This window comes from Trachymyrmex septentrionalis, unplaced genomic scaffold (assembly GCF_001594115.1).
Source record: "Trachymyrmex septentrionalis isolate Tsep2-gDNA-1 unplaced genomic scaffold, Tsep1.0 scaffold168, whole genome shotgun sequence".
Classification (NCBI taxonomy): domain Eukaryota; kingdom Metazoa; phylum Arthropoda; class Insecta; order Hymenoptera; family Formicidae; genus Trachymyrmex; species Trachymyrmex septentrionalis.
The window spans coordinates 212,961-237,593 of NW_017304842.1; the positions used below are offsets into that span (position 1 = coordinate 212,961).

Genomic DNA, 24,633 nt, shown 5'->3' on the forward strand with positions numbered 1-24,633 from the left:
ATATAATTCACATTAAATTATTTAAGCATTATTAAAGATCCTGCTTCGACCGGTATAGGCATTTAATTTCTAATTCGTATTAGTTTTCACATGATTTAAAATAAGATTCTTATGTGTTTATTAATAATAACCTATTATTTGTATAATTATATGTTTGTGAATATTACTCAAAGAAGATTGTAGTATCAATAAAATATTCTTTGAAGCCATAGTTACAAATTTAAGGTTTGTATTTGTAAAGTAGAGATCGTATCACGTAGATCGATCCACGACTGATTTCAGGCGAGCTGGGTCCGAACTAAAGATTGAACTAATCAGATTTATTAAATCGTCGTTTGAGAAGTATTTTTCACGACTAATATAAACCTATAGTTCAAATCAAATCTGTGGTTAAATCATGACTATGAATACGCGACAAGATATTACATATATGATGTTAAAAAAAAACCATTCAGTATTTATATGGCTAGATAGTTATACACATCATACAGAATAAAAAAGTCTTGGTATTAATTATGCAGTATAAGGGACTACCCTGCAATGACTTTGACCTAGACATATCTTGTCAAAGTGATTGCTTGCATATTGCGTGTATCTTGTCATGACTTTGAGTGATCTTGGACAAATTTTAGCCATCGCTTGTTGTTATTAAAAAGTTATTAACAAAACAAGTTCAATAAAACCTAACTTTTGAACACGACTTCGATGAAACAAATTCCCTGCTTTAATAGCGCAAAATATTTTCTTATATAATTTTTGTGTCTTTAAAGCAGAGAATTTGTCCGAATTTCTAATTCTTATAAATTATAAAATGGATATTTAGTGGAACAATTAAATAATAATGCTTGACTTGCTGTTCAAGATGTTGTTGATGATGCAAAATTATGGCTGAAATTTATACGCAAAATGTTTTGGACTCGCAATCTGATTGATTATAAACTACTAATTAATCTCGCCGTAAATGCTAGGAATCTGAGGAATTTTTGCATAACATTTTATCTTTCACAAGATAATTCTTAAAACAAGCTAAGTAAACACGAATAATTGGCAATGTGTAAATTCGGAATATAGATTTGCTTATTTAAATCATAAGGTAATTTTATGTATTTTAACAAATAAATGAGGTTATATAAGATATTTGTAACATATATTTCGCTCGTTATAGAAATTTGGGCGACGTAGTCGTGTTTATAGTCATAGTCCCAGCAAATAAAATGGATTGAAATGAATTGAAATTTTCAATCCATCTGAATCCATATTTCAAATCCATAAAAATGAATTGGATTTCATATAAAAAATTTGTATACATGTAAAAGTTTAAATAAATTAAAGTAGTAATTGCATGAAATTCTATAGTTATTATTTTAAAACTTTTATACAATTGTATAATCAAGGAAACGTATTAATATAAATTATATATAAAAGCGTAATTAATTTATTAATTAAAAATAAGGAATTTATATTTAAGTAACATTTATTGTATATATTTACGTAATTCTCTTATGTTTCTTTTAATTATTAAATAAAGTGGAATTTATGATATATTTTTACGGCACAACTCTTTTTTAACTCAGTTATTATATACAAATTAAAATGAAAAATTTCTTATTTATAATTTTGAATAAAATAGCATTTACGGTGCATTTTTAAATATAATTAATAAACTAAATATAAAGCCCGATTGAGAAAAATCAATACAATCAAATAATGCCTATTCAAGCCAACATAGAATGACAATGTGAAGATTGGTTTATTTAAATTAACATAATTATAATCGTGGACGATTTCAATCCTTATCAATGCTCGCATGTAAAACGTTAACAGAATTCAGTCATTTAAGAGTAATAATATATATATTATCGTATTTCCTGGTATAATAATCATCGGAACGTTATTAAACTGTTTATGCATCGGACGCGTCATGTCTCATTCATTATTCTGTGTTGACTCGAATAGGCATTATTTGATTGTACAATATTTTTAAATGAAATAATGGATTTTCTACTCACAATTTTGAATTGAATATTATTCATGGCCCATTTTAAAAGAAAAGCTTTTTTTTTTATTCAATTGGATTAATAAACTGCATTTCCTATTCAGAATTTTGAATTTAGCAGTATTCACGATGCACAGAAATGGCTAATATTACTTTTAGTTTTAACTGAATTGGAAAACTGTACTTTCTCTTCTATCTATATAAAAAGAATGGAAAAGATGTCAATTATACATAAAAAAATATTTTGTACCTTACAAACACAAATTCTTTGTTTTAAAACCACATTTTTTAAATGAATTTTTTTGTCAATCACTTTTTAAGGAACAACGAGTGACGACTAAAATTTGTTCAAGGTCACTCGGGGTCAACGTACGTCAAGGTCAAAGTGATTGGAGAGTAATCTCTTGTACTGTATAATTAGTTACCGTCTTGGTAAACATAGATCGAAAACTCAATCTCAAGATATAAATAATTTCAATAATAAAACAATTTAAGGCTGTTGAGTACTCCAGCCAAGAACTCTGTGTTGACGGTGGCGACACAGAATCAGACAGCGACCTGGAGAAACCGGTAGTCACACACGAGCTCATGTTATACTTTTGGCGCACCCATGGTACCATGGGTGCACTGAAGGCTAGCATATGCATGTACATACATACATGGGCTCGTGCTCGTGTGTGTTACAGTGCCTCGAAATAAAGCGTCACGCCATAAATGGTTGAACTTATAGGCGTGGAAAAGTGACGGATTTTGACGACGAAATTTGTGTTGCTTGCCATTTCATTATTATTTGCTTAATTGTGAAAATGTGACTCGTCTCGTAAATAATTTTATATATTAGTATCATAAATAATTTATTTTTTTGCAATTTACATGGTCGATATGTTATTAAGTTGTTTATGCGTCGAACGTCGAGTCTCATCTGACGAGACAACAATAAAAGACGCACAGTACAACTATATAAATTATAGAAAACATTGAGAGCGTCACTTAAACATAATTATCCTATCGTATGCTTTACCTAATAATTCCGTATCATTCTGTAAATTTAATCCATTAGTTTGTTGTTTGATAAAAATAGTTTCTGAGATGAGTCTCTTATTCAGTATTTTTTCCTCATCTAAGATGCGTACATTATCCCAAATTCATAAAATTATTCTAATCGATGTCCCGTAATAAGCGTGCTATGTGGTATTCCAGTTGATGTGGTTTCTGTGTTCACTAATGCGAGATTTTAACATCCTGCCCGTCTGGTCCACATATGTGGAATTGCAATTCTTACAATTAATTTTATACACAACGTTCAAGTGTGCCATCAGGCTCTTTTAATAAGACTTTTTTACTCAGTACGGTATGTATTATACATATAAATGCTGAATGGTTTTTTAACACCCTATATAAATAAATATTACAAAATAGTACAAAAAAAGGGGCATAAAGCCACAATACAAGATGTTCTTAATGATATGTCATATATTAAATAAATTATGTTTATAAATATAAAAATATAGATGTTTCGGTCAGTATCTGGTCATCTTCAGTGTGTCATATCAATTTAATAAATGTCAATACTTACGCTGAATACATGTATGTCAAACCTAAAATTGTTAAATTCCTATGATTAATATAATCTAATTCCGTGTCGAGTTTCTATATTCAACACAATATTCCTAAATTCTTGTCATTTTACGGTCCTAACTAAATATTAACGACGCGAAGGACTTATCTCGCTTTATATGCATACATTTCCAGATATTAATGATAATAACAAATATAAATTAATAAATAATTTAGATTACATAAATAATTTAGATCAATTTTTATTGGTTAGACGCATACCTGTGTTCTTTGCAACATCCCCTAATTAATTGTCATAGATGATGAGAAATCAATGACAAGGATAGAGATTTATTAATAAGCCATATATATTTTGTCTGTAAGATATTTCCCGATGCTTATATATTTATATATCAATAATAAGATAGAATAAAGAGAATATATGGAGTGGGTAACATTTATCCTTAGGACGTTCGTATTAGGCTAAAATTGCATTTGAAAATTATTAAATTTAAAAAGTTATGATTTTTTTAAGTAAAAAAGCATATTTTTCCAAACTTAACATGTTTACGATATTTTTTAATGTTAAAATTAAATTTTTCGCTAAAACGCCATTGTTTCATTTTCTTAAAAAATGAAATTATATATGTTATCATTTTTTGAAATCATTGGAACTAATACTATTTGATAACACTTTAAAAAAGTTTCGGATCATTTTAACCTAGATTATATTAGCATATGGACGTCTCGTTTGGACGTTTTGCGACGTCCGGATGATATACCAAAGATGTACCGATGATATCTGGTGGACAATGTACCGTGCTCAGACGTCCAATGGACGTTGTTAGGACGTCCCGTATGACGTAAAATAGACTTTTTACGGACATTGTTTGGCTACATATCCCAATGAGAAATAATAATTAATGGGAATAGATATCAATCGACATAGAATCGACGTCAATTCCATTATTATTTTTTGGGTATTAAGCATTACGAATTTGTTTAGTTAAAAATTCTCTACTTTAAAATAGATTTCCTGCTTTAAAAATAAAAATTTGAAATCTATTTTAAAGCAGAGAATTTTTTAAAAAAGAATTTGTAATTGTAATAATTTTTTTCTCGCTAAACGAGTTTTATCTCATCACTTTTCGCGCATAGTTAGAATACATGCACAAGGACGTAATATTTATCTTTTTTACTGAAATCGGTTAATAAGATCAGTATAGAATAGATGTTTTTAAAGCAAGATATATATTTGTTTTATATAGCAGAACTTTTTTTGCTAATAACTTTTTAATAAAAGACGAGTAAAACCTGTTGAAGATCGTGACCTCAAGGTATTATATTTACGTATTACATTTACACTACAAACTAATTTTACAAATAAAAGAGAGATACGTGAACAAGTATGGATATATATTTTACATATGATTATACATATTTATGAATATTTATGTGTTTAAACATATTTATACATATTCGTGCATGAATATTTTTCTAATCTAAAAAATGCATTCTGTGACTGTCAGATTAACAAAGTCAGATTAAAAGATTAAAGTTTCTTAATGAATGCGCATTTCCTGTTCTCGATTGAAATTATATAATAGGTTACACTTATCTTTGTAATTGAATTTCTGCACGCAATTATTCTGATACTATACATATATACATTAAAGTAGTATACATTAAAATTTTTCATAATTCAATGCCAAAATATGAAAAAAATACCCGGTAAAAAATTTTTCATGCATGAATATGTAGAAATATGTATAAACATACATAAACACACATAAATTTTCCTAAACATGTATAATTATATATGTCTATACATGTTAATATATCCTTCTTTCTTTTGTAAAATTACTTTTTAGTGTAATAAAAATAATAATAGTAATTTAAAAACATAAAAAATAATTAAAAGAATAATTTTTGCGTTGTTTGTTTTAGAAACAAACAAGTTTGGAAAAATGTAAAAAGAATTGCTCATACACAATTATGCATAATTTTATATATAATTGTAAATAAGTCATTTTTTTATAATATATTTCTTCAAATTTGATTTTTTTGTAAAACAAGTAGTGTGAAAATTACCCTTTTAATTATTTTTAATGTTTTCACATTACTATTTCTATTACATTTACACTAAAAAGTAATTTTACAAATGAAAGAGAGATACATGAACAAGAGACATATATTTCACATATGATTATACATGTTTATGAATATTTATGTGTTTATACATATTCGTGCATGAAAATTTTTTTACCAAGTTAATTAATATTATATATTATTATTTACTATTAATGTAATGACCGTGATTATGTAATTATTATAAAAATTAAATTAATTAATTACTTGAATTAATCTTATATAAATATAAAAAGAAATATAATGGCTCAATTTGAATAAATCAAAACATAAAATGTTGGGCAACGAGCCAGAATATAAATACAAAAGAGTATTTAATAATATTAGATTACAAACGTTTCGACTCCGATCGAATCATTTTCAATGTTAGAAATTTAAAATTACAAAATAATCACGTCGAAATATAAACCTTAACAAATAACGTGAATATGTAATCATAAAAAATAGTCATAAATACTGGAAGTTGGTATAGACGGAAAACTGAATTTTTTGGACACTTTACTAATTATTGAAGAACAAAGACTTATTTTTGACGGATATTGGAAAGCAACTTTTTCCGATAGATTCCTTAACTATTACTCACACCACTCAATTTGTCATAAGAGAAGGGTAATATATGGTGTCATGGATAAAATCTTTCGTTTATGTCACCCTTGTTTCCAGCAAAATAATTTGACTAATTATATAACAATTTTTTTAAACAATGTATACCCCTTACAATTTATTTTTTCGACTATTAAAAATGGATTAAATTTCATATCAATAACTACAATAATACCAATAATAATAATAATAAAATAAAAGACAAATTTTTTACAGTTCCTTTTAATTCTATTTCTGAAAAATTTGCACCAATTGCGAATATGTTTAATTGTAAATTGGCTTACATGACTCCGAATATGTTAAAAAATTTAATAAAGAGAGGGAAAGACCAATTGGAACCGTCACAAAATCAGAATGTTGTCTATAAAATCTCGTGTTGTGATTGCGATATTAGTTATGTTGGTCAGACAAAGAGACAATTAAAAACGAGAGTGCATGAACATATTTCCATTATCAATAAAAGGAACAAATTCCCATCAGTGATTTCTAATCACCGCATAGAGAATAATCACATTTCTGATTGGGATAATGTGGAGATTTTAGATATGGATGGCCCTCTTATAATAAGAAATTGATATCGGAAATAATACGCATAAAAAGACAGAAACATGGAATTAACAAACAGAATGATACGGAATCACTGTCTGAATCATATTCCAACATTATACAATCTCTTTCTTCCTCTTACTTTCCCTGTTTGTCCCCTTCCAGTCTTCACTTACACTCATGCTTGTCTCCTGGTTGTCTGTGATCATTACACTGCTAGATATCGTCAGAGTCTCTTATAGTGTTGTCTGCATTATTGTTCCAATCTTTTAACAACGATGTAAACTGGCGGATTGTTTTACATAATGAACTTTTCTTTAATAATGGACTTACAACTTTATATAATAAGGTATTTAGAAGTATAATTTTTGTACAATATGTATCAAGGACTTTATATTAATTGTAGTATTAACTGTTTATAAACATGATAATTTTTACAAAGATAAACTTGTTACATCCGGATTGATTTGGTTATGCGATTTTTAACATCATTTTTGGAAGAAAAAGTTTACCAGTATTTATGACTATTCTTTATGATTACATATTAGACGTTATTATTTGTTAAGGTTTATATATTCCGACGTTATTATTTTGTAATTTTAAAGTTGGTTTCTAACATTGAAAATGACTCGATCGGAGTCGAAACGTTTGTAATTTAATATTATTAAATAGTCTTTTGTATTTATATAATATCTGGCTCGTTGCCCAACCTTTTATGTTTTAATCTTATATACATATTATATATAGTAATTATGTATGTCAACATATCATTACATTGATTCAATAATGACAATAATAGTAATAATAATAATGATAACATTAATGATTATAATAGCAATAATATTCAATGCTTATATGGACATATACAGCGGACATTTCCGGGGCATACAACAGACATCCTTTAAATATTTAATGGATGTGCTTAGAACATCTTCAAAGTGTCTTATTTGGTGTAAAGAATTAAAGCTCGAATTTCAAATGTATGTATATGATGTATATCAGAAATATATTAAACATACATAATGCAATATTGAATTTTGCGGTTCAGTCCCCGAATACGTCTTTTGGATGTTTTATTTTTATATGCAGCGTAACTTGCGTAAGCGGAACTTGCGTCAACCAATCAAATCATATTAAATTGTATCAGCTACTACGCGTTATTCTAGTTGAGACAATTTCATTGACTGACGCAAGTTACGCTTACGCAAGTTACGCTGCATGTAATAGCAACCTTATAGGACGATATTTATAGTCCGTTCTTATTAGGTTAAGTAAAAAGTCATCGCGTTTTTTTAAAAGACATCTCAGTAAAAACCGCAATTACTTTCTTACCAACAATATAAATATATCTTAATAGAGTAAAGTTTCAGCTTTAAAAATCTCTTTTTTAAATTATACGATACGACAATTTTTAATGGAGTTATGAGCAATTAAAGTCAAAATAATTCTTTTATTTAATCCGCGATAACTCAGTAATCAAAAGTCGTAGGAATATTAAAAAAAAAACGATTTTGTAGGAAAAGTATCAAGCTTTCACGATAGGTAATCGAACATTTTCTCAAATTCGTTTTGGACACGTTACAAATCCACAAAGTGAGAAGAAAATTTTTCGTCTTTTTCAGCTCGTAGTTTTTGGTATGTAAAAATTATCAAACTCATATAAACTTAAAAAATGTGATAAGCTTTTAAAAGTAGAGATTTCAAGCTTTAAAACCCTTTTTTTTAAATTTGAATTTCATTCATTATTGACGAAGATATTGTATATACAACTTTGAGCTAAAAAATATGCGATGACTTTTTACTTAACCTAATATTTCAAGACTGTTTTAAGTAATATCTTAAAACGTTAATACGGCCCTCTGATTGGTTTGTTACTTCTTAAGACTATACTTTAAGACGTCTTAAATATAAGAACCGACTATGAATACCGCCTATAGATTCTACCGTAGATACGCTAAAAACGGAACGTTCTTCGGACGTCCATAACGTTCAAGACGTTAGGACAACCGCAGGACTTTTGAGGACATACAACGCACGTTCAAAAAACGTCCATGTGTTGTGTGGGGAGTAACCATCGTGTGGTTTTTTTGAAGTGTAACCATGAAGGGTTAATATATGATATATTATTTAGAACATTTTGTGTTATGACTTTATGCTCCTTTTTTTGTACTTCTCGAGTTTTAAAAAATTATAATTATCTAATAATTCTGTGCACGTCTTCATATCGTCGATTAGTATTTAATCAAACCATCTGTAACATATTAATCGCGAAAAAGGAAGTTATTATGCGTCAAATCCAGGAAATTATTATGCGTCAAATCCAGGAAATTATTATGCGTCAAATCCAGGGAAAAATAAAACTAATCTATTATTTATCTTGCAATAGTACAAAATCATGGCAATTATGTTCATCTCAGGTCTAATAATAAGTTTTTATTTTCTAAAGAAGTAGCTAGTATGGGGGGTCATTAATACGCTAGAAATATTATTCCTTCTTTACGATCGTATTTTATGATTATCTTTCCTCATAAATCATTTAATAAATATTATCTTTATCTTTTTTTTATGCTGCGTTTGCAATCCTCTGTGGTTTTATCATACTTGACATTGACTTGTTTGTTCCAGGTGGCTCAGATTGGAGCGACAGATGAGTGTTCAAGCATAATCGGTCCTTATCATTCGATCGGTTTGGACAAAGTGCATAACGGAAGTGCATAATGGAAGTATTGATGCACGAAGCAAGCAATCGGCAGGAAAACAACGCATCAGTTTGTATAGTCGAACCCAAATCTACGTCCAAAAGACGTGAGGATGGTACGCCATCCGACGCCACGCACAATAATGGCAAGGAACCGGTCGATATCATCTTCGAGAACATCACTTACACTGTCAGCCAGCGTTTCAAAAGAGGTAAGTTATCCTCAAACTCTTTTTGTTACATATTAGAATAAAAAGTCACTCAGATTACAAATACTGTATAAAAATGGAGTAAATTTGATCTTTTTGATAATGCCCAAATAGCACTCATGTCAAAATCGGGATGTAAATTAAAAACAACGTTTTAAAAACAATGTAAAAATGTTTTAAAACGTTTTATATCCTGATTTTAGACACTGTAAGCATTTTTTCAAATTGAGATAAAGTTTTCTTATTTTACAAGAAAAGAATAGTTTTGTTGAAATACCTAAAAATTTAACTAGATACCAGCCTAAAAATAATTTTGTTAGATTATTATTACAGTAATTATGCAAGACTTTCAAATATGATAAGTGATGCTATAAAAAGTTTTTACATTTTAATAACCAGCGTCTCATACATGTCTTTACTCGTAAAAGGTGTGCAAATTAGCATCAAAGGATTTCATTATTTTTTCCAAGTTAAAACCAATTGTAGATCAATCTTTAAAAAAAATTTATATTTTTTTTATGCAGAATATAATTAAACAATATTAAACACAGAACAATATTAAACAATTAATAAAATATTTAATAGTCAATATTTAATAGTCAATCAATAATAATTAAAAAAAATAGTAAAAATTAAACATTTAGCAATAAAAAAGAACAGTTAAATGATGAATAGTAACACTTTTTGCGTATAGTCATGTATATTATTTTATATTCTAGCTATTTTGATACTTAAAACAAATAAATCTTTTCGAAGTGACATAATTTGTAAGATTTGACAAGTTTTTAAACATTTTTATAATAAATTTATGCAATAAAAGTATTGTTATAACATAGTGATTAAACAACACTTGCGGACACATTTATAATCTGAACTGAATATAACGTTGATTTTGTCCATGAAATCTATAATTATTTACTACCTACTATAAAGCCATAAAGCAATTCTTATGATATTACACTTTAAATGAATTTTTAAAGATACGTTAGTCAACCTCGTACATTTAATTATTAATGACATCAATAAAATGTGTAGCACTGTATCTAACAAATTCAATTCAATTGACATTTGAAAAAGATAAAACAAATGCTAAAAAATCTTATTATATGTACTATTTAATGGAGAATACTATAATTATTTAAATATAAAAAGTGATTCGAAATTGCCTACTCCTCATCCAGCGCTTTTATCCTATATCAATAACCTTAATATAATGTATATTATATAAAAAATACCTTACAAAGGCAAAAAAAATACACCAAGTACATAAATGCACAAAAGTATGCAATAAATATTTAAAAAACTTATATATTTATTAAAAAGTTGACTGTATTATATATAATAAATAGTATTTATTTTTTTACCGCTTTCCGCAAAGTAATTTTTCATTAAATTTTAGCACGTATGCATATTTTGCAAAAAATTAGTTTTTATGTAAAGAAATATTCAATACAACAATAATTAATCGATTATAGCATCAGTGATAATTATAGAAGAAAATTTATTCAGAGTTAAACGAAAAACTAGCGTAAATAACGATCTTTAAAACGTATTAAGCATTAAATAATCATCACGTTGAAAAAAATTTCAGAGGAAAAAGAAATCTTGCATGGTATTAGTGGAAGACTTCCTAGCAAACAGTTGATCGCTTTAATGGGACCATCCGGTGCGGGAAAATCCACATTACTCGATATTCTGTCCGGTTTTCGGACAACCGGAGTGGATGGTTCCATATATATTAATGGTCGTATTCGACATCTTAATAATTTTCGAAAGTAAGTACAGCATCGATATCATTAAATTTGAAATTCTCTAAATTAGTAATTTATGTAAAATGTGTATTTAAATAAATAAGAGAATTAAAGACATTTTATATACATCTTGTTCTTTCTTCTTTTTCGATTTTACATTATGTGTATTTACATTATTGAAAATTTCTTAAGAATTAAATATTGTTTTCGACATGGATGTCGATCGTATATCATTATGCGTGTTTTAATACTTCTTTAATTTTCTCTTTAGATGCAGCGCGTACATCACGCAAGACGATCGATTAGAACCTCTGCTCACCGTGATCGAAAACATGAGGGTCGCCGCCGATTTAAAATTGCCTTCGAGCACACCAAAACACAAGAAAGAGATGATCGTGAGTAAAAATTTGGCCAAAACTATTTAATATAATTTAAGAAAGAAATCATTATGAAATTTATTCAACTAGAATTTATTCAAAGAAAATAGAATTATTACATTTGTCAGATCTAATATTTAATTAATATACTTTATAATTATTATTTAAAGATAAAGTAAATGTTTACCTTTACACAGTCAGGCCCAAATGACCTCCAAATGACCTAAATCTTGATCTCGACTCTTAAGGAGATCAAGATCATTGACTTTTTCCTTTGCTTCGAGTGAATAATTTTATTTATTAAAAAGTTATGAACAGATCAATTTTAATGAATAGCACAAAATTTTTAAACATAAGATACATATTTCAGCAGTATTTTTTTTGACAGGGGAAGATGGAAGTGAGCTTTACGTGTAAAGTCGCGCCCCTTGGCAGGGAGGAGGTGGGATGGAGTCGCTTCAGGTGAAAGTTGCGCACCCTTAAGCAGGGGGGAGATGAGGTGGAAATTGCTTCGCCCCTTGTCAAGGAGTGCACGACTTTCCACTCGAAGCGACTCCCACTCCACGTCCCCCCTCCCCCGCTTAGGGATGCGCGGCTTGCAACCGAAGCGACTCCTGTCCTACTTCCCTCTCCTTCTGCTTGGAGGGTGACATTCACCTGAAGTGACTGCCACTTCCATCTCTCCCCTGCTTGGGACCGCACGACTTTCACCTGAAGCGACTTCCATATATCCCCTCCCCCTACTTGGGAGACACAACTTTCAAGCGACTCATATCCTATCTCCCCCTTGCTGGGGGGCGCATGATTTTTACCTATTCCTATCAAAGGAAAAATATTACTAAAATATGTACTTTATTTTTTAAAATTGTGTGCTATTCATAAAAATTGTCCCGCTCATAATTTTTTAATGAGTAACGAGCGATAGAAAAAGTCAATGATCTTGACCTCCTTAAGAGTCAAGATCAAGATCAGTTGGAGATTATTTGGAGTTGACAGTGTAAAGGTAAATATTTACCAAGGATAATGTAAAAATGTCTATTACTATCTGATTTGCACTAATATTAATCTTATCCTATATATTAATTAATTAACAAATGAGATGAGCTGATTTTAAGTAAATTATAGTACTGTAGAAGAATTAAAATACAATGTTTTAGATTGAAGATATTCTTACGACACTTGGCTTGTACGAACATATGAGCACGAGATCCGATCGATTAAGCGGCGGTCAAAAAAAAAGGCTCTCTATAGCTCTTGAATTAGTCAATAATCCCACGGTGATGTTCCTCGACGAGCCAACCACGTAAGCTCAATGTAATCTTGATTATTCGATGCTGTTTAACTTTTTTGTCCGTTTTATTTACAATTTAAAAAGATTTAATAGCTGTTAAAAAAATTTAAATTCTTTAATTTAATATCTTTAATTGCTTCTTAATTTATTCATCTTTTATTCTCAATAAACACTTAATGAAGACATTTACGTAAATGCAAATAACATATTTACGTTAAATCTTTCTGTTAACTAATTTTTTCATCTTACAAAAAGAAAAACCTCACTTCGAGCAATTTAGTTATTTATTTATTTATCTATAAGTTATTTATATTAATATATTTTTAAATATAAATTAAGTATTGTTTTATTTCTTTATTAAAATTGATAAGAGTTTCTCTATCTGGTAAAAATAAGCAGAGTCTTTAATTATTTTTTGTTTTACTTTATTATTTTATTGCGGTATATATTATCAACATATATGTATTGTTATATCGTAGTACTAGTCTTTATTCGTCGCGGTAAGAATTCACGATTATTTTACATATTATATTACACATTAACATCTCTATGAACAATTGTCATGATATTAATCTTTTTTTGAAGTATAATACATAATACCTAATTTTTAATCAAAATTATTTGTAACGTTTGATGGAATACCATTAATATTAGTTCAATAAAGGATTGTTCATTAATGTTGTTATATTTGTTACAGAGGTCTGGATAGTTCATCTTGTATGCAAGTCGTAAATTTGCTAAAAATATTGGCGCGACAGGGGAGAACAATAATTTGTACTATCCATCAGCCCAGTGCGTCTTTATTTCAATTGTTCGATCAGGTAAGTAAATAATCACAGAAATTACTATAAAAATCTGCTTAAAAACATGTAAGATAATTAATAATATTGTTTCATGCGATATCAATACACAAACAAATTGTTTTAAATTTCATATTTACCCAGTAAACACAATATTACATGTAACATAAATATAATATGCAATGTCTGCTCAACAAAATAATATAACACACTGTGTTGTTAAGCTAACATTGCATGTTACATGTATGTTAGATGTAACACTATGCTTACTGTAATATGCGTTTATAATTAGAATAATAAGAAAATTAAAATTCTTGCAGGTGTATGTGTTGACGAATGGAGATTGTCTGTACCAAGGAGCAACGAGTAAACTCTTGCCATATCTAGAAAATATGAAATTGCCATGTCCTATGTATCATAATCCGGCAGATTACAGTATGTATAATTACTCTTATAAATTACTCACACACGACAATTTTATTCGTTTGATCAGCTAATATTGAAGTATGCAAATATTGTAGTAATTGAGCTTGCTTGTGGCGAGTATGGTTTCGATAAAATCAATACATTGATAATGGGGTCGCAAAATGGACGAAATTTGCAGTGGTTCGACAATCCAGAAACCTTGAAGGATGCGAAAAGTTTAAGAGGTACTTAGAAAATAAAAAAGATATAAAAATTACTATGATAATAGAGAATTATGTAATTACAATGATTATCTTTATTGTTAAAAAAATATTACTGTATATACAGGGTATATAATTAATGATAAAACTCTTGCATAGCGGCAGAATGGACTAAATTGAGTCGAAAAGTCCTGTATTATTTTACAATTTTTGCAATAGTTAATAAGATATTAATTACTAAAAATCGCCAAATATTAGTTTTCAATAATTTTATACTCAAATACTATTAATTTTACAGAAAAACAGCAAGAGACAAAAATTGTTTATTTTCTTTTTATAAAGTTCTGAAAATTTTTTAGTATCGCATTTTCTCATGTTGGTAAAAATAGTTGTATATATGAATAAGAAAATGCAGTACTAAAAGATTGATAAAAAATTCTGAAAAAATTTTTACAGTTCTATGAGAAGAAAACAATTTTTATTTTTTGCCGTTTTTCTGTTGATATTACTTGAGTAAAAAATGATTAAAGACTAATATTCGCCAATATATAGTAATTAATATCTTGTTAATTATTACGAAAATTGCAAAATAGTAGATTTTTCGACTCCATTTGGTCCGCTCTATCTACTCACGAGTGCTTTGTCAAAACTTACCAGACATAATATTATATACATAATATTATATGTATATACATAATATGTATATATATAATATTATATATACATACATGTAATATATAATTATATATGTATTGTATATATTATATATAATATATGTACATTAACATTAACAAGTGATCGTTTTTAATATACGTATATTGAAAAGTATTTATTTATAATAAAGTATATAATATTTAAATGTTCATTTTACTTTTATTTTAAATACCGTTGTGCATTACTTAAAATATATTGTTAAGATTGAAATTTTATTGCAGTTACTTTAAATTTATGTAAGCAACATTACGTTTAATTTTTGGTTTTTTTCAGCGGAATATCCTTTGAGAAATAAAGTAAATGATAACAACGGCTTACACGCGACAAATCTTGTTCATCAAATCAAGATCTTATTAAGAAGAGGCTTTATCATGTGTAAACGAGATACGGTAAGAATTATTTGTTTATCTATTGCGTTTTAATATACATGTCAATGATGATTTTAATCAGCAATATACTTACTCTTGAAAGTTCCAAAAATTATTTGAAATCCTTCTTTTTGAGATTACGCGGAGTGTTTTTCTACAATTGTTTTATTGATTAAATTGAATAAAATAAATAAAATTTCTTATAAATATTAAGAACTAATATTTTAAGAATTCAGAGAATGTGTAAGTTGTAAAAAAATTCCAAGCGTTTTCGATCTGACGTAAAAAAAACGCTTGCATTACGATCACACGAATTCTACTTAACAATATATTGTGCACAATATATCGTAGACTCTGACACATTTACGTATCGCTGTTAACATACTCGTTGGTGTAATGCTGGGCACTGTTTTCCTGCGATCCGGCGCCGATGGTTCTCGCGTTTTGGACAATTATAATCTTTTATTTGCTATCCTCATACACCACATGATGACGACGATGATGCTCACGGTAGTTACCTGTAAGTATCCGCGTACTTTCCGTAAATGACTTGCCGTGACTTTGCGATGATTAACTTTCGCAAATGAGAGTTTGTATAACAGAAAGCATCTTATCTTTGATTCGCAGTTCCAATGCAAATGTCTATCCTCTTAAAGGAGCACTTCAACAGATGGTACAGTCTAAAGGCGTTTTACACGGCGATAACATTGATTGACGTGCCCATTTCGATAATGTGCTGTGTACTTTTCTCGATAATCGTCTACTTTATGTCAGCGCAACCATGGGAAATTATTCGATTTTCTATGTTCCTGGCCATTAGTCTATTAATCATGTTTATAGGACAAGGTACTGGGCTTATGATAGGTGCTGTATTTAATGTCGTGGTAAGTAATCAAGTATTAATTAGAACTATTGTTGATAATTATCAGTGATACTATTCGTAGGCCGTAATGTTTGTTATTTAATTATATATACAATTAGTATCTCTTATCAATGTTCGATCTTCTTATTAATTTATTATCAAATATTATTTTTTTTAACTTTGATATTATCAAATGCGTCATTAATTTGTTTTTTTATTGTTATTGATATGGTATATAAATTTATTGTAAGTATTAACAATTCGCCCTATAGATAAGAATGTGTTGCATTTATTGCAAAATGTTCCATAAAAATGTTCAACTTTATAAATAAAAATAATGAAACTTTAGAAATAAAATTAATGAAAGATACATTTTAATTTGCAGAATGGCACATTTATAGGACCAACATTGGCATGTCCACTAATGATGTTCGCTGGATTCGGAGTATCATTACGTGATCTGCCAAGCTATCTAAAGTGGGGTAGCTACATCAGTTATTTGCGATATGGTCTAGAAGGGTAAGAATTACTTTGTAAATTTTGTATTATTTAGTAGCAATATACACATATATTTATCACGTGTATTTTCAATAGTATATATATTTTTAATTATTCATACTTATAATAAAATTTCGCATAATTTTATATATACTTATGGTTTATGTTTAAAGAATTGTGTAAATGATAATTATTTGATATAATATGTTGAATTAATCTAAAATTTATTAATTCAAAATTATATAAATGTAAAGTATTTAACGTTAATACTATTCAACGTTAATTTAACGCCGTAGGTTTGTCGGGGCTATCTATGGGCTGGACAGACCCATTCTAGACTGTAAAGAAAAGGGTGAGTTTTACTGTCACTATAAATATCCTTCGAAATTTCTCTCAGACATCTCTATGAGGGGGGACCAATTCTGGAACGATATTATCGCGCTCGCTACAATATTGCTCATCACACGATGCAGCGCATATTTATTATTACGATGGAAACTTATGTCATACCGATGATACTAATGGATCTTTGGAATGTGATTTTTTTGTGCTCCTACGTATTTAACTACGTGTTTAATAATTAAATGACTAGGAGATTTAAATATGTATTATACTCTTAATTTTCTAATTTATAGAATTTAAGTTTTGTTCGAAGTTACACTTACCGAATGTGTAGCTTTCAAAATATTAAAATAATTCAAAATATCGAATAAAGTGATTAATTGAAAATATTGGAAACTATCAAGAATGAACAATTATTTCTATTAGTCGCTCATATATTTCTCAACTTAAAATTTACAATAGGAACAATTAAATACGGATACAACATTTGTGATAATCGAATCGTACTCTGTATTTACTGTAGTTACTCTGTAATTTGCAAGTAAAAAAGTTCACATTCGAATGAGCACATTTTTGTGTCTGCAATAGGAATATGCGATTACGAGCACGAAATTCATACGTTCCTGTTAGCATTGCTTGTGCATCAGGAACAATGTATGTTACACAGTATACGGATTATTTTTTGTATGCTTCTGTTTGACATTTTAAGTAGAGTTGTGTCTGATTGTACGTTCTTGTTATTTTAAAGATTATCTAAAGTGATATACATAACAGAAGAAGAGTGTTAAGCGCTCGGTATATATTCTTTTTGTATGCAACTTTTGATAAATTATCCGATTATTTCGTAATAATCCGATTATCACGAATGAATAAGACTGTGTGTACACTACGTGACAAATGTATGTATGTATGTATGTACATCTTCAAGTTCATATTGATGGACATCGAAACTAGATAGGAATATGTAATGTTACGTTACGCAATATACTGGTTAATGGATACTGCGATGATTATATTTAATTTTTATTAATGTAAAGATAAAAATAGTTGTATAGCTTCAAGAATAAATCGAATACATAAGTAAACTGATAGTATAAGTTTTCGTGATTGTTGGTATGCATAAATAATATATTTATAAAGTGATAAGATATAATTTGTAAACAATTTTTGGTATTAACTAACAAATTTAATTGCAAATGTTTTGAGCCTGTTTTTGAGTCTTCTTTATAATGTGGATCGTAAGTATTACATTTTGTACATACTTTGCATATTAAAGAGGATTCAAATCCAGAGTTGAGATTGTTTGCTAATTATATTTTATCGCTTTATAAATACTAATTCAACAACTACGAAGGTTCATATCGATATTTTATTTTTATATTTTATTCAATTTTTATATTTAAATGTAATTCATGCGAAATGATATGTAAAGCCTAAGTAATGCTGCGTGATAATGTAATGTTAATCAGTAAAACATTTCTATCTGAAGAGAGAGACTACTTGAACTTATATCGGATCATATTCCAATTGCGTCTGTCACAGTGCTTGACAGCTAACGATTTTAATTCACTCGAGGTAAATACATTGAAGATAAAAAGTGTGGATTACGTCAGTCTTTCAATAAAAGAGCGATGCAAATTGTAAGTTACATAAAAACGTTGATTTTAAAATGCAGAAGTACTGTTTGTTAAGAGAGCTAATTATTTTAATATATTTTCTAAAAATAATAAAAACAGTTTTGGACTGCTGAATTGTTGAAACAGTAAATATATTATAAAACAATCATCTTTATTTCAATCCTTTGAAAATTAATTAATCAGCAGAAAAGATCTTTTATTATGTGTTCCTTATCATTATTATCATCGTCGTTATTACAATAACTTATGTTTTTTATCACATTGTTATAGATATATATTTGTATTTATACGGACATTTATTATTTTGTCATTAATATAAAAAAATAAGTTAAATGGAAATTCTGGGCTAGTTATTTGACGACTTTGTTAAGTCGATGCATTGATTATTCACTTATATCCTAAGATATATTAGTTTATTACTATTATATTTAATTTATTTTAATATAAAATGCCAACCTTTATATTGTCGCAATTAGTGTTATAAAAAATAAATCTTCTATATGTTTTATATTGTTTATTATATCAGATTTATATAACAAAAGGTACAAAAAGTTTATACAAACATACTAAGACCATAATTTCTCTTAATATTCTGCACACTGTTGCAAAAAAAACTTGCTCAATAGATAATTTTTAAGACATTTTGAAAATATTTTCTCGTTTAAGATAATGTTAACCAAATACATCACTTTTTTGCATGATAAATTTTCCAACGAAATACAGTATAGATGGTTACGTGTAAAAAGAGTATCCAGCAGCAAAGTATTATCAAAATTACGTGAAATGACATTGCTGGCATGCCCATCATCGAGAGAATCTTATTTGGCGAACGTAAGTAACAATAAATTTCCGGGCATACCAAATTTGTTCGATTAAGATAGACAGCTTGCATTATTCCTTCAAATGCATATCTGCAATAAAATTTTATGTTTTTTAAATTTAAAATACAATAAATATTAGAAAATACATTAAATTAAGAATTCAATAAAAACATGTCTTTACACATAAACAGAAACAACTCTTGATAAGTTATCATAAATTAAAAAATGATTCATATGGAAAAAATTATGTCTAAATAATAATAAATTTAGGGGAGACCGGAGCCGGGGTTATTACAGTTTTTGATTAATAACTTTTAAAAAAAAAGATGATTCTGAAATATTATATATGTTATAATATTATATATGTTATATATAATATACCTACATTGTTTAGGAATTAAAAAATATATTACTCGTCAATTATATCGTAAAAATAAGTTATTTAATTTTAAATGAAACTGTGAAAGTTTAACAATTAACCCCCCGTGTTCTGAGTCATACGTTCTAAGATTGGTTGCAGCATATTTATTATGGACAACACATATAAAAAATGTACTTTTTATTTTAATATCAGTTCTATATTTTGAAAAATAATAGTAATTATGGCATTAATACAAATAAATAGTAGTTATTTTAATTATAACATATGTAATATGTTTTTGTAAAGTAGTTTCTATATATATATAAAAAATGAAAAAAACATTGTATCTATGAAATATAATATATAATATTTGTAAGTGTATTATTTTTTAGATTTCCACGGGTGCTTTCTATATAAAAGTTATGCGTTTCACGGGTTTTCTCCGTGTCCAGATCCATTTTTAAAATGCCAATTTTCGTGAATCTTGCAGTCCACTTCATCAGGGCGAGGAGCAGTCGGATACTGAGCAGTATCTGGACACGAAGAAAACCCGCGAAACGCATAACTTTTATATTGTAAGTATATTCTCTAAAAATGTGTTCTCTAAAGATATTAAAATTAATTGTTTAATGTAATGACCTAACCTGGTCTCATTTTGATCAATCTACCCCACACAGCCATTTTTAATAAAAAAAATTATGTTCACAAACTTTGTCAGGATAATAATTAATTAATTGTAGCAAAGATCTTCTAAGACATGTAATTTCCTATAAATACAGGGATATCGCGATTAATAATGCCAAAGACTTGTCAGACAACAAAATAGGTAATAAGAAAAATTTACTCATCAATATCATTTTCTTAAAAATCGTTATAAATGATATATACAATGTTTATAGTGCAAATCAATTCACACAACAAATTAATATTATAACAGCAATCTACAATTTAAAAAAGAGATTTTTCTACCATGTTCTGTTTATAAGCATTTTGACAATCAATCATGTACGACAATCAGCTCCGGTCTTCCCTAAATGCTAAAAGTTGTTAATTGATATGTAGTATAAAATTGTTTTTACCTGAAGAAACTCACAAAGCTTAAAGGTTGCAGATATATCGACATTTCATTTAATTTCAAGAAAAATCCGGAGAACAGCAGTAATGGTATACTGGTTGCCGGTATTAAAAATATTCCTAACTAAAAGAAAAATGATATCTAATCATTACTTTCTCATATTAAATAACAATTGATTTGAAATTGTATACAAGCTGATCAATCCACTGGTAAATTTATTATTATAAATAAATCGTTTAATAATTTATTGACTTATTGCTATTATAAATAATTATAACCATTATATTTTCTGATATATAATTATATCAATGATATTTAATATTGAATTATTATAGTTTTTCTAATAATGTAAATATCTATTAAAATAAAAGATATGTTGTTGAAATACCTCAGTGCCAAAAGCTGTGCCTGTAAGTATCCCGAACGTTTGTCCGATAATCGTAATTAACAGACAAACGCTCCACGTTTGCAGAAATCTATCATATTCCATTGGCTGTCCTGTTATATAGTATGATATAAGCAGAAAAGGTGAGACGCAAAGTATCTAGAAATTAAATAAATTTGTAATTGATTTGAAAACCAATGATAATGTATTTATTTACAATATTATATTTAGCTAGAATTTCAACTCTAAAAGAAAAATAATTAATAACAAAATTATAACGCTGCATATAACGAAACATACCTGAATCGGCAGATCCGTTAATACTTTTACACTGTAATAGGCTTTTAATGAATACCAATTATTTAAATGTTCCTGCAGAAATACTGCCGCTTCCGTAGGAACTATTGTACAATCAGATACAATTACATAAGCCCGGAAAAAATGTTTCGTATATAAATTATATAATAATTGTATATAATTATATAAAATTATATATAAAAGTATATATAATTATATAAAAAATTGACGCATTTTATATATAATTATATGTAAAATATGTTCGTATACTGTATATAATATTTTCTCCCGCGATGATATAATTATTTTTCGAAATTCTTAAAAATTTATTACAATTTTTTACACATGGTGTATTAAGAATATTATCAAAGAAATTTTATCAATTTTTTAGAATTATATCAAAAAGATTACAGATAGTAATAATTTAATTATTGCCAATAGAATCATATAAATCATACATTATTACAATCATCGACACGAGATATTATTAAAAACCGTTGGCCCCGGGCAAATTTTCATGACTATTAATGGAGCCCTGGAGGCTTGGGGATAATTAAAGAACGATGACGTTACCAACAATTAATAAAAATTTATGATTATTAATATAAATATTTCGATAATACATTATTAAATTCGTAATTTTGTTATTATATAAATACTATATAAATAAGTATGCACTTTTAATGCTCTTATATATTGCTAAAAAATTACAATTTTTTCTCTGTAGTTATCATCCCTATTGATAATCAAACTTGGAAAATCACAGTTTTAAATAAAAATCGAGTACTATTAAGTTTTAAACATATGTACATACATATCTACGAAACTAATAAAGCATGAAATTAATACCGTATTATTAGTTTCTTACTTTAATCACTTAAGTTTTAACAGGCACGCGAACTTCCATAAGCGCCGACCGTCTTTAATAATATCTTGTCAGTGCCACAATATAGGTAAGAACAATAGATTCACTCAGCCAAAAATAATGCTAATGATTATTCCTCGCGCATAATCGTTCTGTACAATTAATAACATGGCGCACCAATTAGTTTCCTCTATTTAAATACTACAATTTAGGGAAGCAACTTCGATCTTATAGGCACTCATGTACAACTGATAATATGACGGTCATTTCAAGCAGTCAGGTCAAAGGTGTCGACAAAGTAAGCCTACTGTTTTTATATAAAATTTTAAATGTTAATCGGGCTCTCGAGATTAAAAAAATATATCGGGCTATAAGAGCATTAACACATCGCGGAAATTGGTGCGAAAATTTCAATATAATTGACCAATAATGTCTACATAAAATATAAATATGTGATAGTTGTCTGTACTATCTTATTCGAACGTTTCGGTTTTCTTCAAACCATCATTAGCGAATTCATAAATACTATCGTAGATGTCTTGACAATAATCTTGTGACAATGTTGAAATTCAAATCTATGTAAGACTAAGGATGAGCATGTCCCTACTTTCTGGTTGGGAATAGCCATAATTTGTCTCTTCGTTAAAAAGTCAAGTGACTGACCTGCTCATTCTCCACAGATTACAATTCATTATTCCAAATGTAGGAAGTCAAGTTGTACAAGGAACGATAACAAGAAATATAAAACTTAGTTTTATATTTTACGATATAAAATTATAACATATGTTATTCCAACGGGAGTCAAATAAATAATGCTTTTTTATGTAGACATTATATTGATCAATTATATTGAAATTTGCGTAATTTCCGCGCTGTGTTGATGTTCTTATAGCCCGATCTACTGTTCTTACTACAGTGACGTTATGTTCATAGCTAGAAGAAGAATCTACATCACTTACACATTTGTACTGCCGGCATGGCACTTGCGAAAAATAAAAATAACAGAAAAAAAAATAAGCAAGCGATATTGCTGCCCACATATTCCGCATTATTACCGAAATTATAAAAAACTGTTCCTAATATCAGCCCAACTAGGACGTGTGTCGCCAATCTTAATTGTGTTAACATCTATAAGATCAATGTAGAAGCAATAACATTTTTGATTTTTCAAGCACATTGTTCGAATATTACTTTCAAAAGTTTCTACTCACAATATCTCGCCTCATGCAGATTAGAGCTCGTAAAAATAATATCCTTTGCTGCTGCCATGTCGATTTTTTTGATGTTATTTTATTTATGGAAGTATTTATATCGTGAGTTCTATATTTCTGCTTAGAATCAGTTAATGAATCCAATTCTATAAAAAATCGTTTATTATTAAAAGTAATTATTAGTAAAGTAATTATTAGTAGTTATTAAAAGTAATAATTGAAAAGTTTGTTTCTTATATTTTTATATGAATGATCTTGCTTTGTATTTTTATGCTTCTTGAATGATTAATTTTATGTTATATTGTAATATGTAAGGAACTTAATGCCTGATTTCACATTTTAAAGAATCTGTATAGGTCGTTTGAAAAGTTTTGAGCCCCAACATGAAGATGACATTATTCATCAAAACCATCTGGTACTGCAATCATACATGTTTTGAAAGATACCTGTGAAAATTGTAGCTCAGTTGTTGCTTGACAGTCATTTATGCCAGTCGACGTTAATGTTTTTGTAAAAATGTTTTTGGAAAAAAATCAAATATCGTACTTGTCACGTTTAAGTTCTTGCATTTGAAAGGCAATATACCTGCGCAAAT

The 24,633-nt window shown here is 28.0% G+C and overlaps 2 protein-coding genes across 7 annotated transcripts in view; one reads left to right on the plus strand and one right to left on the minus strand.

Annotated features, from left to right (window-relative positions):
* Positions 1-17,606, plus strand: part of LOC108746367 (ATP-binding cassette sub-family G member 4) — a 27,304-nt gene extending 9,698 nt beyond the window's left edge. For 2 of the 3 annotated variants that reach the window (XM_018483098.1, XM_018483099.1), the window contains exons 2-13: positions 9,476-9,760; positions 11,349-11,532; positions 11,780-11,903; positions 13,043-13,188; positions 13,874-13,997; positions 14,297-14,411; positions 14,498-14,626; positions 15,590-15,705; positions 16,036-16,204; positions 16,312-16,568; positions 16,932-17,065; positions 17,341-17,560. In XM_018483098.1, the coding sequence (XP_018338600.1) occupies positions 9,568-9,760; positions 11,349-11,532; positions 11,780-11,903; positions 13,043-13,188; positions 13,874-13,997; positions 14,297-14,411; positions 14,498-14,626; positions 15,590-15,705; positions 16,036-16,204; positions 16,312-16,568; positions 16,932-17,065; positions 17,341-17,560 (1,911 nt within the window). In that variant the 5' untranslated portion in view covers positions 9,476-9,567. Of the gene's footprint in view, positions 1-9,475; positions 9,761-11,348; positions 11,533-11,779; positions 11,904-13,042; positions 13,189-13,873; positions 13,998-14,296; positions 14,412-14,497; positions 14,627-15,589; positions 15,706-16,035; positions 16,205-16,311; positions 16,569-16,931; positions 17,066-17,340 lie in introns of those variants that run through there. The other variant, XM_018483100.1, reaches the window with a different exon arrangement.
* Positions 17,607-19,632: 2,026 nt separating this feature from the next.
* LOC108746359 (ATP-binding cassette sub-family G member 4-like) overlaps positions 19,633-24,633 on the minus strand; it is a 20,521-nt gene continuing 15,520 nt past the window's right edge. For all 4 annotated transcript variants that reach the window (XM_018483082.1, XM_018483081.1, XM_018483080.1 and 1 more), the window contains exons 7-12: positions 24,039-24,184; positions 23,787-23,955; positions 21,966-22,066; positions 21,669-21,824; positions 21,285-21,403; positions 19,633-19,934 (exon numbers count right to left, since the gene is read on the minus strand). In XM_018483082.1, coding sequence (XP_018338584.1) covers positions 19,709-19,934; positions 21,285-21,403; positions 21,669-21,824; positions 21,966-22,066; positions 23,787-23,955; positions 24,039-24,184 — 917 coding nt within the window. In that variant the 3' untranslated portion in view covers positions 19,633-19,708. The remainder of the gene's footprint in view (positions 19,935-21,284; positions 21,404-21,668; positions 21,825-21,965; positions 22,067-23,786; positions 23,956-24,038; positions 24,185-24,633) is intronic.